We start from the raw sequence: 15,253 nt of genomic DNA on the forward strand, positions 1-15,253 counted from the left end.
TATGCAGACAACACCGAAGCAGGGCCCTATCCATTTACTGACATGCCAGGCAGCCATATTATGATTCTGCTTGTGAATAAGTAGGGGGTCACCTCAAATATGGAGCCTATCAATGGCCATTACCACGTGTCACCCACAACAGCCAATCAGATAACAGCTTTTGTGTTTCTAAGCCAATGTTAACAGAATTTTGATTGGTCCTTGCTGGAACCTCCTAAATATTCTCCTCGTATGCTGATTGGTTGTTAGGGACAAAGCTCCTTCAGGGATTGGTCGTTACAGAGAATACGCCTTCACTGATTGGTCTTTACAGACAACTCCCTTTGTATAGCTTTCTAGTCTATCAGACATATTAGTTACATACACGTCTCATTATGGAAGGCTACGCAACCGTATTCTTGTTACGTCGCTCACAATCCCGGCAGGAGGTTTGTACTTGCCACACTCAATATGGCGCCTGGTGTTTGTCAGTGACGTCACTAAAGCGCGACGAGGAGGCTCGGCCGCCAGGTGGCGCTGGCGCGCTGTCAGTTTCATAATCAGCGAGGAACCCCAGAAGCTCAGTAAGGTGAGGGGGGTCTGTGTGTTATCTGTAATATACTGGATCGCCGTGTATGTGTGTGAGGCTGACAGCTCTGCGTATGGAAGCGGACAATACCTGTATACTGCTGCTGTGGAACAACAAGTCCCAGCAAGTCTAACCACACCACTATATGGGCACCTTTTTCTTGCTACAGGCAATAATCCCTAGCTGTTGAAAAACTACAACTCCCAGCATTCCCTGACAGCATGTGCCTGTTGTGGCATGCTGGGAGTTGTAGTTCTGCAACAGCTGACAAGCCAATTGAAGACCCCAGCTGTAGATGGTGGTGTATAACTACTACTCCCAGCATGCACTCCCATTGGGTGTAACTGCAGGATGACTGTAAAGCCTCAGGTTATAACTTATACACTTCCCCTTTAAGGACAAGATACAGCCCCCCATATACTCATTAATTCTTCTCTGTATCCGATCCAACTCCTGCTGCAGGGACCAAAGGTCAGGAGAAGGTTCTGTAATGATTACGTAGGTCAGGTGATGGGACTCTGTGTGCCTGCTGGGAATTGTAGTCCCCCACCTGACATATTGTGTTACTAGGACTCATTATCTCTATAGGTTATAACACTACAACTCCCAGCATGCCCTGATGTATATGATTCAATGTGTCCTGGATGCAGAACATTCCAGCTGTCACCAGTCTGTATAAATACTCCTCTAAGCTGATTGGCCGAGCAGGGGGTGAGGCCCGAGAGGATGCATCCGATTGGTCGAGGCTCCTGTCACTTTTTTTTTCATTTAAAGGGACAGGATATATTATTGAGAACATAACGTGCTAAATCTCACAGTAACACGAGTGGATGATCGGATAATCATCTGCTGTAAAACTACAACTCCCATCATGTCCCTCCGATGGATAGAGCAAAGACTAGAGCATTGTCCCCCAACTGTTACATAACTACAACTCCCATCATGTCCTGACAGGCACAGCCAAAGGGCTTGTCCAGGATGACACTAGATGTGTGTGTTATTGCAGCCTGGTCCCATCACCTTCCATGGTGCTGAGCCGCAATGTCACATGATCTCATTGGCCGATGAATTCTGTGCATTATTTGCAGGGTCACCATAATGTCGCTGAGCGGTCGCCCCCTGTGTCTCCTCCGAGCTGTGACCCGAGGCTTCAGCATCACCGCAGCCCGGACCCAGGGCACCGCAGCCACACACCTAGGTAAGAACCTCTAATCCAGCATCATCTGGACTATCAGACATCAGGATACTGTCAGTGTATCAGGATTGCAGGTCTTCTCGTATCCCATCTACACTGCATCACACCCTGTCACCCGGCAGTGATTTGGCCTCCAGCCTTATAGCAGGGTTATACCTGGATTTGGGGCTGTTCGGCCATTCTTCTCTGCAGATCATCTCAGTTCTGTCAGGATGGAGTGGAGGGGGGGGGGGCTGTGTCCCTAAGCCGCTCCTGTGCTCTCCTGGCTGTGTGCTTAGGGTCATTGTCTTGTTGGGAGATGAACCTTCATCAAGTCTGAGGTCCAGAGCGCTCGGGATCAAGTGATCAGTAAGAATATATGTACTTTGCTCTATTCAGTTTACCCTACACCCTGAAAAGTATCTCTGTTCCCCCACATGATGCTGCCCCCATCAGGCCTCACTGTAGGGGTGGTATGGGGCAGGTGATGGGCAGTGCCCGGTCTTCTCCTCACTGTAGGGATGGTATGGGGCAGGTGATGGGCAGTGGTCTCCTCCTCACTGTAGGCATGGTATGGGGGCAGGTGATGGGCAGTGGTCTCCTCCTCACTGTAGGGATGGTATGGGGGCAGGTGATGGGCAGTGGTCTCCTCCTCACTGTAGGGATGGTATGGGGCAGGTGATGGGCAGTGGTCTCCTCCTCACTGTAGGGATGGTATGGGGCAGGTGATGGGCAGTGGTCTCCTCCTCACTGTAGGGATGGTATGGGGCAGGTGATGGGCCCGGTCTCCTCACTGTAGGGATGGTATGGGGCAGGTGATGGGCAGTGGTCTCCTCCTCACTGTAGGGATGGTATGGGGTAGGTGATGGGCCCGGTCTCCTCCTCACTGTAGGAATGATATGGGGGCAGGTGATGGGCAGTGGTCTCCTCCTCACTGTAGGGATGGTATGGGGCAGGTGATGGGCAGTGGTCTCCTCCTCACTGTAGGGATGGTATGGGGCAGGTGATGGGCAGTGGTCTCCTCCTCACTGTAGGGATGGTACGGGGGCAGGTGATGGGCCGGTCTCCTCCTCACTGTAGGGATGGTATGGGGAAGGTGATGGGCAGTGGTCTCCTCCTCACTGTAGGAATGGTATGGGGCAGGTGATGGGCCCGGTCTCCTCCTCACTGTAGGGATGGTATGGGGAAGGTGATGGGCAGTGGTCTCCTCCTCACTGTAGAGATGGTATGGGCAGTGGTCTCCTCCTCACTGTAGGGATGGTATGGGGGCAGGTGATGGGCCGGTCTCCTTCTCACTGTAGGGATGGTATGGGGCAGGTGATGGGCAGTGGTCTCCTCCTCACTGTAGGGATGGTATGGGGCAGGTGATGGCAGTGCCCGGTCTCCTCCTCACTGTAGGGATGGTATGGGGCAGGTGATGGGCAGTGCCCGGTCTCCTCCTCACTGTAGGGATGGTATGGGGCAGGTGATGGGCAGTGCCCGGTCTCCTCCTCACTGTAGGGATGCTATGGGGCAGGTGATGGGCAGTGGTCTCCTCCTCACTGTAGGGATGGTATGGGGCAGGTGATGGGCAGTGGTCTCCTCCTCACTGTAGGGATGGTATGGGGGCAGGTGATGGGCAGTGGTCTCCTCCTCACTGTAGGGATGGTATGGGGGAAGGTGATGGGCAGTGCCCGGTCTCCTCCTCACTGTAGGGATAATATGGGGCAGGTGATGGGCAGTGGTCTCCTCCTCACTGTAGGGATGGTATGGGGCAGGTGATGGGCAGTGGTCTCCTCCTCACTGTAGGGATGGTATGGGGGCAGGTGATGGGCCCAGTCTCCTCCTCACTGTAGGGATGGTATGGGGCAGGTGATGGGCCCGGTCTCCTCCTCACTGTAGGGATGGTATGGGGCAGGTGATGGGCAGTTCCGGGTCTCCTCCTCACTGTAGGGATGGTATGGGGCAGGTGATGGGCAGTGGTCTCCTCCTCACTGTAGGGATGGTATGGGGCAGGTGATGGGCCAGTCTCCTCCTCACTGTAGGGATGGTATGGGGAAGGTGATGGGCAGTGGTCTCCTCCTCACTGTAGGGATGGTATGGGCAGTGGTCTCCTCCTCACTGTAGGGATGGTATGGGGCAGGTGATGGCAGTGCCCGGTCTCCTCCTCACTGTAGGGATGGTATGGGGAAGGTGATGGGCAGTGGTCTCCTCCTCACTGTAGGGATGGTATGGGGCAGGTGATGGGCAGTGGTCTCCTCCTCACTGTAGGGATGGTATGGGGCAGGTGATGGCAGTGCCCGGTCTCCTCCTCACTGTAGGGATGGTATGGGGCAGGTGATGGGCCCGGTCTCCTCCTCACTGTAGGGATGCTATGGGGCAGGTGATGGGCAGTGGTCTCCTCCTCACTGTAGGGATGGTATGGGGCAGGTGATGGGCAGTGGTCTCCTCCTCACTGTAGGGATGGTATGGGGCAGGTGATGGGCAGTGGTCTCCTCCTCACTGTAGGGATGGTATGGGGCAGGTGATGGGCCCGGTCTCCTCCTCACTGTAGGGATGGTATGAGGCAGGTGATGGGCATGGTCTCCTCCTCACTGTAGGGATGGTATGGGGGCAGGTGATGGGCAGTGCCCGGTCTCTTCCTCACTGTAGGGATGGTATGGGGCAGGTGATGGGCAGTGGTCTCCTCCTCACTGTAGGGATGGTATGGGGGAAGGTGATGGGCAGTGCCCGGTCTCCTCCTCACTGTAGGGATAATATGGGGCAGGTGATGGGCAGTGGTCTCCTCCTCACTGTAGGGATGGTATGGGGCAGGTGATGGGCAGTGGTCTCCTCCTCACTGTAGGGATGGTATGGGGGCAGGTGATGGGCCCAGTCTCCTCCTCACTGTAGGGATGGTATGGGGCAGGTGATGGGCAGTGGTCTCCTCCTCACTGTAGGGATGGTATGGGGCAGGTGATGGGCAGTGGTCTCCTCCTCACTGTAGGGATGGTATGGGGCAGGTGATGGGCAGTGGTCTCCTCCTCACTGTAGGGATGGTATGGGGCAGGTGATGGGCAGCGGTCTCCTCCTCACTGTAGGGATGGTATGGGGGCAGGTGATGGGCAGTGGTCTCCTCATCACTGTAGGGATGGTATGGGGCAGCTGATGGCAGTGGTCTCCTCATCACTGTAGGGATGGTATGGGGCAGGTGATGGGCAGTGGTCTCCTTCTCACTGTAGGGATGGTATAGGGGCAGGTGATGGCAGTGCCCGGTCTCCTCCTCACTGTAGGGGTGGTATAGGGCAGGTGATGGCAGTGCCCAGTCTCCTCCTCACTGTAGGGATGTATGGGGCAGGTGATGGGCAGTGGTCTCCTCCTCACTGTAGGGATGGTATGGGGCAGGTGATGGGCAGTGGTCTCCTCCTCACTGTAGGGATTGTATGGGGCAGGTGATGGGCCCGGTCTCCTCCTCACTGTAGGGATGGTATGGGGCAGGTGATGGGCAGTGGTCTCCTCCTCACTGTAGGGATGGTATGGGGCAGGTGATGGGCCCAGTCTCCTCCTCACTGTAGGGATGGTATGGGGCAGGTGATGGGCAGTGGTCTCCTCCTCACTGTAGGGATGGTATAGGGGCAGGTGATGGGCAGTGGTCTCCTCACTGTAGGGATGGTATGGGGAAGGTGATGGGCAGTGGTCTCCTCCTCACTGTAGGGATGGTATGGGGGCAGGTGATGGGCCCAGTCTCCTCCTCACTGTAGGGATGGTATGGGGCAGGTGATGGGCAGTGGTCTCCTCCTCACTGTAGGGATGGTATGGGGCAGGTGATGGGCAGTGGTCTCCTCCTCACTGTAGGGATGGTATGGGGCAGGTGATGGGCAGTGGTCTCCTCCTCACTGTAGGGATGGTATGGGGCAGGTGATGGGCAGCTGTCTCCTCCTCACTGTAGGGATAGTATGGGGCAGGTGATGGGCCCGGTCTCCTCCTCACTGTAGGGATGGTATGGGGCAGGTGATGGTAGGCCCCGGTCTCCTCCTCACTGTAGGGATGGTATGGGGCAGGTGATGGGCTCGGTCTCCACCTCACTGTAGGGATGGTATGGGGCAGGTGATGGGCCAGTGTCCTCCTCACTGTAGGGATGGTATGGGGCAGGTGATGGGCAGTGGTCTCCTCCTCACTGTAGGGATGGTATGGGGGCAGGTAATGGGCAGTGGTCTCCTCCTCACTGTAGGGATGGTATGGGGGCAGGTGATAGGCAGTGGTCTCCTCCTCACTGTAGGGATGGTATGGGGGCAGGTGATAGGCAGTGGTCTCCTCCTCACTGTAGGGATGGTATGGGGGCAGGTGATGATCCTGGTCTCCTCCTCACTGTAGGGATGGTATGGGGCAGGTGATGGGCCCGGTCTCCTCCTCACTGTAGGGATGGTATGGGGGTAGGTGATGGGCTCGGTCTCCTCCTCACTGTAGGGATGGTATTGGGCAGGTGATGGGCAGTGGTCTCCTCCTCACTGTAGGGATGGTATGGGGCAGGTGATGGGCAGTGGTCTCCTCCTCACTGTAGGAATGGTATGGGGCAGGTGATGGGCAGTGGTCTCCTCCTCACTGTAGGGATGGTATGGGGGCAGGTGATGGGCAGTGGTCTCCTCCTCACTGTAGGGATGGTATGGGGCAGGTGATGGGTAGTGGTCTCCTTCTCACTGTAGGGATGGTATGGGGCAGGTGATGGGCAGTGGTCTCCTCCTCACTGTAGGGATGGTATGGGGCAGGTGATGGGCAGTGGTCTCCTCCTCACTGTAGGGATGGTATGGGGCAGGTGATGGGCAGTGGTCTCCTCCTCACTGTAGGGATGGTATGGGGGCAGGTGATGGGCCCGGTCTCCTTCTCACTGTAGGAATGGTATGGGGCAGGTGATGGGCAGTGGTCTCCTTCTCACTGTAGGAATGGTATGGGGCAGGTGATGGGCAGTGGTCTCCTTCTCACTGTAGGGATGGTATAGGGCAGGTGATGTCATGTCATGTCATTAACCCCTCATGTTACTGATGCTGAGACCTTTACTTCACCTGAGACATATGTTCCTTATTACAGACATCAAGACAAAGAAGGAACAGAGACCTGCAAAATGTAAGTCTTTTGTTTGTTTGTTTTTTGCATTTTGAGCATACACCATCTACTTATGCTACGTCACAGGCAGATACATGGCAGGCCTGGGGGCATTCAGAGGAGCCTGGCTGCCATGGAAGCACCTGGTGATGGTGTATCTGGGCTACCCCCAGGTCTGCATATTCTATGATCATCATCTGACCGTGACATGTAACTAGCTCCATGTCTTAAACATGTCTGCTTGCTGTCAGTGACTGGAAACCCTCTCATCCTGCTCACACAGGTGAGGGTTTGATATAGTATATCACTGTAAACAATCCATGTGTTCCATGTGTCTGTGTGTTTGTACCACAGCCCGGGTGCAGTTTGACTGGCGCGATGCCCTCTGCCTGGACTCACAGCTGACTGAGGATGAGCTGATGATACGGGACAGTTTCCGATCCTACTGCCAGGAGAGACTGATGCCGCGCATCCTCATGGCGAACCGGCAAGAAGGTAGAAGTTATAATCACTGATCCACTTACAGTGACGTCTTCCCCTTCATATAACTTCACCTTGTTTGTTGTTTCTAGTATTTGATCGGGAGATTTTATCGGAGATGGGAGAGCTGGGTGTTTTGGGATCCACCATTAAAGGTAATAGGTGACATTTATCTATGTAAGTAGAATATCCGTCACTCTCCGTGTACTGACTGACTTGTTGCCTTCTCTAGGTTATGGCTGTGCCGGGACGTCGTATGTGGCGTATGGGCTGCTGGCCAGAGAAGTGGAGAGGGTGGATAGTAGTTATCGCTCTGTGATGAGCGTTCAGTCCTCCCTGGTCATGCATCCCATCTACGCGTATGGGTCAGAGGAGCAGAAGCAAAAATACCTTCCTAGACTGGGTAATGGTGTACTGGGCATTCATGTAGGTGTAGAACCGTGTATTGGCTTCCTGGTGTAGTGGTAGAGTCTGTGCTAGGAGTGGCTGTCCTGGTGTAGTGGTAGTGTCTGTGTTAGGAGTGACTGTCCTAGTGTAGTGGTAGTGTCTGCGCTAGGAGTGGCTGTCCTGGTGTAGTGGTAAAGTCTGCTACGAATGGCTGTCATGGTGTAGTTGTAGTGTCTGTGCTAGGAGTGGTTGTCATGGTGTAGTGGTAGTGTCTGCGTTAGGAGTGACTGTCCTAGTGTAGTGGTAGTGTCTGTGCTAGGAGTGGTTGTCATGGTGTAGTGGTAGTGTCTGTGCTAGGAATGGCTGTCATGGTGTAGTGGTAGAGTCTGTGCTGGGAGTGGCTGTCATGGTGTAGTGTTAGTGTCTGTGTTAGGAGTGACTGTCCTAGTGTAGTGGTAGTGTCTGCGTTAGGAGTGACTGTCCTAGTGTAGTGGTAGTGTCTGTGCTAGGAATGGCTGTCATGGTGTAGTGGTAGTGTCTGCGTTAGGAGTGACTGTCCTAGTGTAGTTGTAGTGTCTGTGCTAGGAATGGCTGTCATGGTGTAGTGTTAGTGTCTGTGTTAGGAGTGACTGTCCTAGTGTAGTGGTAGTTTTTGTGCTAGGAGTGGTTGTCATGGTGTAGTGGTAGTGTCTGCGTTAGGAGTGACTGTCCTAGTGTAGTGGTAGTTTCTGTGCTAGGAGTGGCTGTCATGGTGTAGTGGTAGAGTCTGTGCTGGGAGTGGCTGTCCTGGTGTAGTGGAAGTGTCTGTGTTAGGAGCGACTGTCCTAGTGTAGTGGTAGTGTCTGTGCTAGGAGTGTCTGTCATGGTGTAGTGGTAGAATCTGTGCCGGGAGTGGCTGTCCTGGTGTAATGATAGCAGCTTTCCCTTTAAGTTAAATCCATATCTTTCTCATTGCAGCCAGTGGAGAGTTGCTGGGATGTTTCGGTCTCACAGAACCAAACCACGGCAGTGACCCTGCTGGAATGGAGACCAGAGCTCGATACAACCCAACCAGCAAAACCTACACACTTAACGGATCCAAGACCTGGTATGATCCTTCCCATCACTGTTCTCTGTCTGCTACTGGAGATATTATATAGAACACTATATACACTGCCTAACTTATCGGTATATGTCACCTAATACAAGTAAACCAATAGTGATCACTGGATTAGTAGAGTACTGTGTAACATCCAGAGATGACCACATATAATATTATATCCATAGGATCACCAACTCTCCCATGGCTGACCTGTGTGTGGTTTGGGCTGTGTGCGAAGATGGAAGAGTCCGAGGTTTCCTGATAGAGAGGGGAACCAAAGGGCTGTCTACCCCGAAAATAGAGGGAAAGTTCTCCCTGCGGGCATCCGCCACTGGAATGATCTTAATGGAAGATGTGGAAATCCCAGAGGAAAACCTGCTGCCCAATGTGTCAGGCATGGGGGTATATATATATCCTATATCTCCTCCTATTCCCTATATACCTGCTCCTATATCACATCCTATCAGTACATACAGGGTAATAATCTTCTATGTTTTCAGGGACCCTTTGGTTGTCTCAACAATGCCCGCTATGGGATCTCTTGGGGTGCACTGGGGGCGGCGGAGTTCTGCTTACATACAGCACGGCAGTATACATTGGACAGGTATGTCATTTACTCGTAAAGTATACGGTGTGATCCTGTGGAGAGAAAGTGAAAAAAGTTGGAGGACAGTCAAGTAAACTGCAAGCGAATACAGCGCCAGTGTCCATCTAATGTGTCCGAAACCTCCGCAGGTTTGATACCTGTGTGCTGTCCTGTCCATCTATCGCACCTAATGGAATCTATACCACAATGAATTGCCATGGGGGTCTGACGCCATGGGGGGTCTGTCATATAGAGGCCATCCCATGCATCAGTGTAGAGAGTTGTGACTGTAATACAGTAAATGGTCTGTATGGCACATAGGTTTCTGGTTTCCATCACTGCTGCCTCTCTTACAGGATACAGTTTGGTGTGCCACTGGCCAGGAACCAGCTCATACAGAAGAAGATGGCGGATATGCTGACGGAAATCACCATTGGCCTGCAGGCATGTCTGCAACTTGGGCGCCTAAAGGATGAAGACAAGTACGTTCCCGATTCCTATTGTTGTGTTCCTTCTATTCTACATTGTAGACATTTGTGTGGTGTATTTTTTTTTAAACTAAGCCATGAGATGTCCCTTTAAGTTGGGGCAATTCATCCCCTAAATGTCCCTTGGCCCCAATCTGAATAAATAAGGAGTTAGATAATAACATTTTTGCAATTCGGCACTTTCAGTTTCTTAAAGGGGTTGTTCACCCAAAAATTCTTTCAAATTAACTGGTGCCTGAAAGTTCCAGAGATTTGCTATTTATATCCTGCAGGAAGTGGTGTATTTTTTTCCAGTCTGGAGGGCAGGAGATGTTTTCTATGGGGATTTGCTACTGCTCTGGACAGTTCCTGACATGGACAGAGGTGGCAGCAGAGAGCAATGTGTCAGACTGGAAAAAATACACCACTTCCCGCAGGACATACAGCAACTGATAAGTGCTGGAACGATTGAGATTTTATTTATAGAAGTCAATTACAAATCTGTGGCACTTTCTGGCACCAGTAGATTTGAAAGATTTTTGTTTTTTTTAACTACCCCTTTAAGTCTCATAACGTTGGCAACCCCACACATAGTCTGAAAATCCGAACTACTGTAGTTCAACTCAGTGACCATTAAAGGAGTTATCCAGTGCTATAAAACATGGCCACTTTCTTCCAGAAACAGCACCACTCTTGTCCACAGTTTGGGTGCAGGTTTTCTAAGGATCCATTTACACAGAAAGATTATCTGACAGTTTATCTGCCAAAGATTTGAAGCCAAAGCCAGAAACAGACTATAAACAGAGATCAGGTCATAAAGGAAAGCCTGAGATTTCTCTTCTTTTCCAATCCATTCCTGGCTTTGGCTTTAAATCTTTGGCTGATAATCTTTCTGTGTAAATGGACCCTAACAAACCACACCTGACCTGGAGACAAGAGTCGTGTTCTCTCTGGAAGAAAGTGGCCATGTTTTTGTAGTGCTGGATAACCCCTTTAAAGGGGGTTATCCAGGCTTAGGAAAACATGGCTGCTTTCTTCCAAAAACAGCACCACTCTTGTCCCCAGTTTGGGTGTAGATTTTTCACCTCAGTTCCATTGAAGTAAATGGAGCTTAATTGCAAATCATACCTGGCCTGGAGACAAGAGTTGTGATTTTTCTGGAAGAAAGCAGCCATTTTTCTCTAATCCTGGATAACCCCTTTAACTCCTATGTATAACCTTACTATGTGTACTGAATATTCTTCTCCTTGTAACATACTTGTAGAGCTACTCCAGAAATGATCTCTCTGCTGAAGAGGAATTCATGCGGGAAAGCTCTGGACATTGCTCGCCAGGCCCGGGATATGCTGGGAGGAAACGGGATTTCTGATGAATACCATATCATCAGGCACGTCATGAACCTGGAGGCTGTGAACACCTATGAAGGTCTGTATGTAGTGGGATGGCTGCAGATGCTGGCAGCCTCTATAACCACAGGAGAGGGGAGTCCAGAATTATCAAAGTGTAACAAAAAAACATTTAAAGGGATGGCTTGGGATTCTGTGTAGTTTTTTTTTCTTAAAAAAAATAGTAAATAAATATATATATATATATATATATATATATATATATATATATATATATAGATATTAGAGAAGAGCGAACCTGGAGCATGCTCGAGTCGATCCGAACCCGAACGTTTGGCATTTCATTAGCGGTGGCTGCTGAAGTTGGATAAAGCCCTAAGGCTATGTGGAAAACATGGATATAGTCATTGGCTGTATCTATGTTTTCCAGACAACCTTAGGGCTTTATCCAAGTTCAGCAGCCACCGCTAATCAAATACCGAACGTTCGGGTTCAGATGGACTCGAACCCGAACCCGGTTCGCTCATCTCTAATAGATATTAATCATATATATATATATATATATATATATATATATATATATATATATATATATATATATATATATGATTTTGCAAGTTTTGCCACCTACATAGAATGGAAAGATGTGTAATATTTCTGGTCGGTAACGTCACCTGTGACAGACAGAATCTATAGAATATTCCAGATAATCACATTGTAGGATTTATATAAAATTATTACATGAAATAAGGATTTAATCACCGACCAGCAGGAATTCTGCCTCTCACAGACCTGTCAGTGTCTCTATAAGAAGCTCCTCCTTTTCCCTCATTACCTTGATTACCTGCACCTTTTTCACCTCATTTTCTGTATAATAAACACCTGTCCACACAATCAGTCATCACACTCCAACCTCTCCACCACGACCAAGACCAAAGAGCTGTCCAAGGATACCAGGGACAAAATTGTAGACCTGCTCAAGGCTGGGATGGGCTACAGGGCAATAGGCAAGCTGCTTGGTGAGAAGGCAACAATTGTTGGTGCAATTATTATAAACAAAAGATGACTGTCAATCTTCCTCAGTCTGGGGCTCCATCTAAGATCTCACCTTGTGGGGTAAGGATGAATCTGAAAAAGGTCAGAAATCAGCCCAGAACTACACAGGAGGACCTGGTTAATGACCTGAAGAGAGCTGCGACCATTGTGTCAAAGATTACTGTTAGTAACACACTATGCTGTCATAGAATACAATTCTGCAGGGCATGCAAGGTCCCTTAGTAAGAGACTTTAAAGATGGGTGGTGACTGGGTCTTCCAGCAGGACAAGGACCTGAAACACAAATCCAGGTCAACTAAGGAGCAGCTCTATAAGAAGCATTTCGAGGTCCTAGAGCGGCTGCCAGTCTCTACACCTGAACCCAATAGTCCCAATGTTTGGAGGAGCTGAAACTCAGTGTTACCCAGTGACAGCCCGAAATCTGAAAGATCTGCAGAAGATCAGTATGGAGGAAGGGGACACAATCCCTGCTGCAGTGTCTGCAAACCTGGTCAAGACCCCCAGGAAACGTCCGACCTCTGTAACTGCAAACAAAGGTTTCTGCCGCAAATAAGAACTTCTGTTTCTCTATTGCACAAATCCTTATTTCATGTAATAAAATGCAGAATAATTATATATAAATCCTACAATGTGATTATCTGGAATATTCTATAGATTCTGTCTCTCACAGGTGATGTTACCGACCAGAAATATGACACATCTCTCCATTCTATGTGGGTGAGAACCTGCAAAATGGGCAGCGTATCATACACTTATCCTTCCCATTGTATATATGTGCATATGTGTAACTGGCTGTGCTGTAAAAAAGTAATACTTACCTACCTTGGTCCCCTACAGCTCCTTCCAGTACCTCACAGCTAGTCTCTTCCACATGCATCCAAGACACACTAGAGCAGGAGCTGCCCGCTAAGCCAGTCACTGGCCAAGGCTGTCCTTAGTAAATGTAAAATGTGCCTGGCCTAGAAGAGGTTAAAAGGGACCAGTCATTGAGCTGATATTGGTCATGACTTTGTGTAGGAGATTTTGAATCTTTTTTTGTGATATCACTTTGTACTCTGTGCAGGTACTCATGATGTTCACGCCTTAATCCTGGGCCGAGCTATAACGGGGCTGCAAGCCTTTACAGTTAACAAGTAATGCGACTTCTGGCACACTACAGAATCAATGTCACTGCGGTTCCTGAATGTGCCCCGGACTTCCTGATATCAGATTGTATGCTTCAGTGCTGATGTATAATAGAGTATTTCTGGAGGACTAGAACGCTGCTCACTGCTCCATACAGGACACCTTCTATATCACAGCTACGTGAGACGATGCATCCCCGGCTGTCCTGTACATTCATCTATGTCATGCTGACGGCTTTGTTGTTTTATGACACAATCCTTCATCTATCAATCGCCCTGATTTACCAGGTTTATTATAAAATCCAACATGTCAGCTTTCTGTTTAAGTCTGAAGATATGAGAAATGACAGATCTGTATAGATCTGCCGAGATCTCCACTGCGTTAATTAAAAATCTCTAGTTTTGAAAAAAAATCTGCATTTTGTTTGGTTCTTTTTACAGCTCGTTCCCAAAGATGTTCATGATTTGGGAGATTTCAGAGGGCTGAGAATTTGTGGCATTGACTTCACTTTAAAAGGGTAGCTTCACACGTACCGCGTTGAAGCGGATTCTCTTTCAGACTTTTTTTTTTTGTTGTATTTTATTTTATTTTATTATTTAGGTTTTGTTTGCGCTTGTCAAGTGTGACTATTGTCCTGGCAGTGAAAGAGTTAATGGGTTTATCATACGATAGACAGTGGTGACATAGCTCGAGGATATGCCATCAATATCTGACAGGCAGGGATCCAACCACTGTAAACCCTGCCAATTGTCAGAATGAAGTGGCAGCGGTGCTAGGAGAGTGCAGAACCCCTTTCCCCAGACGCCACGCTGCTGTCCAAGAAAAAGAAGTCATCTGGAGCAGACAGGGAAGTGGCAGCAGCATGTCTTTTTTTTTTTTGCTGTTTCATTCTAGTATTGTATGTTAGTGGGATATCCTAATGCTATGTCACCAACACAACTAAAGGCGGCCATACAGCTCAACGTCTGTCCAGCCATCAGCTACTCATCCCCATTATCGCCATACACATGCACCAAGTGTTTATGTATTTTTAATGGGGAGAGAAGAAAAAGACGCTACTAGACTCCTCTGGATTTTTAAGAAAGACAAAGGGCTTGGGTGCAGAGAATCTATAGACCTGATCCTTTTCTTCCTTGCCATCTTCTGTTGGGATAGAAAACCCCATAGACATTAGGTCAGGGATGGGGAACCTAAGCTTTGGATGTCCAGGCATGATGGGGATTGTAGTTTTGCAACAGCTGGAGGGCCGAAGGTTCCCCATCTACGCATTAGACAGTCAGCTGGTCCCCCTGGACAGCAATGAATCTTTGACGTTTAGGGTGTCTTCACACCTACAAAATCCGCTGCGGATCCAATGCCATTCATCCCTATGAGAGCACATACTCGCAGAGGGATTGACATCCCGCTGTGAGTATGTGCGTTAACCCCCCACAGACCGGCGCCAAGAGCATACCTTACCTGCTCGACGACGCGGCTGCATGTGAGGCTCCTGCTCAGCCAATCAGTGCTCAGCCAATCAGCGGAGTCAGCAGCCTCACATGCACCCGCGTCGCCGAGCAGGTAATGTATGCTCTCGTCGGCGGGCTGCGAGCGGCACCCTCAGGCTGGACAGTCAGGAACTGTCCATAGCAGTAACAAATCCCCATAGAAAACCTCTCCTGCTCTGGACAGTTCCTGACACGGACAGAGGTGGCATCAGAGAGCACTGTGTCAGCCTGGAGAGTGCATCAGCGGCTTCTTAAAATCCAATAACTTTTATTTAAACGTCACAAAAATAAAATAACAAAACTGATTAAAAAACACGCCGACGCATTGCAGGGTGAGAACCCCTTAATCCATGATTAAGGGGTTCTCACCCTGCAACGCGTTGGCGTGTTGTTTAATCAGTGGATGCACAATCTTTTTTCAGTGGATGGATCGGGGTG

General features: G+C 49.7%; 1 protein-coding gene across 1 annotated transcript; it reads left to right on the forward strand.

Moving 5' to 3' along the window:
* Nucleotides 1-462: 462 nt before the first annotated feature.
* Nucleotides 463-13,740, forward strand: GCDH (glutaryl-CoA dehydrogenase). Its single transcript, XM_069946966.1, has 12 exons — nucleotides 463-568; nucleotides 1,657-1,766; nucleotides 6,786-6,821; nucleotides 7,155-7,295; nucleotides 7,373-7,435; nucleotides 7,513-7,683; nucleotides 8,625-8,754; nucleotides 8,934-9,150; nucleotides 9,249-9,352; nucleotides 9,691-9,816; nucleotides 11,066-11,226; nucleotides 13,267-13,740. Exons 2-12 carry the CDS (start codon nucleotides 1,667-1,669, stop codon nucleotides 13,338-13,340), a joined length of 1,323 nt encoding a protein of 440 aa, XP_069803067.1. The 5' UTR covers nucleotides 463-568; nucleotides 1,657-1,666; the 3' UTR covers nucleotides 13,341-13,740.
* The last annotated feature ends 1,513 nt before the right edge of the window (nucleotides 13,741-15,253 follow it).

This window comes from Dendropsophus ebraccatus, chromosome 1 (genome assembly GCF_027789765.1).
Source record: "Dendropsophus ebraccatus isolate aDenEbr1 chromosome 1, aDenEbr1.pat, whole genome shotgun sequence".
NCBI lineage: Eukaryota > Metazoa > Chordata > Amphibia > Anura > Hylidae > Dendropsophus > Dendropsophus ebraccatus.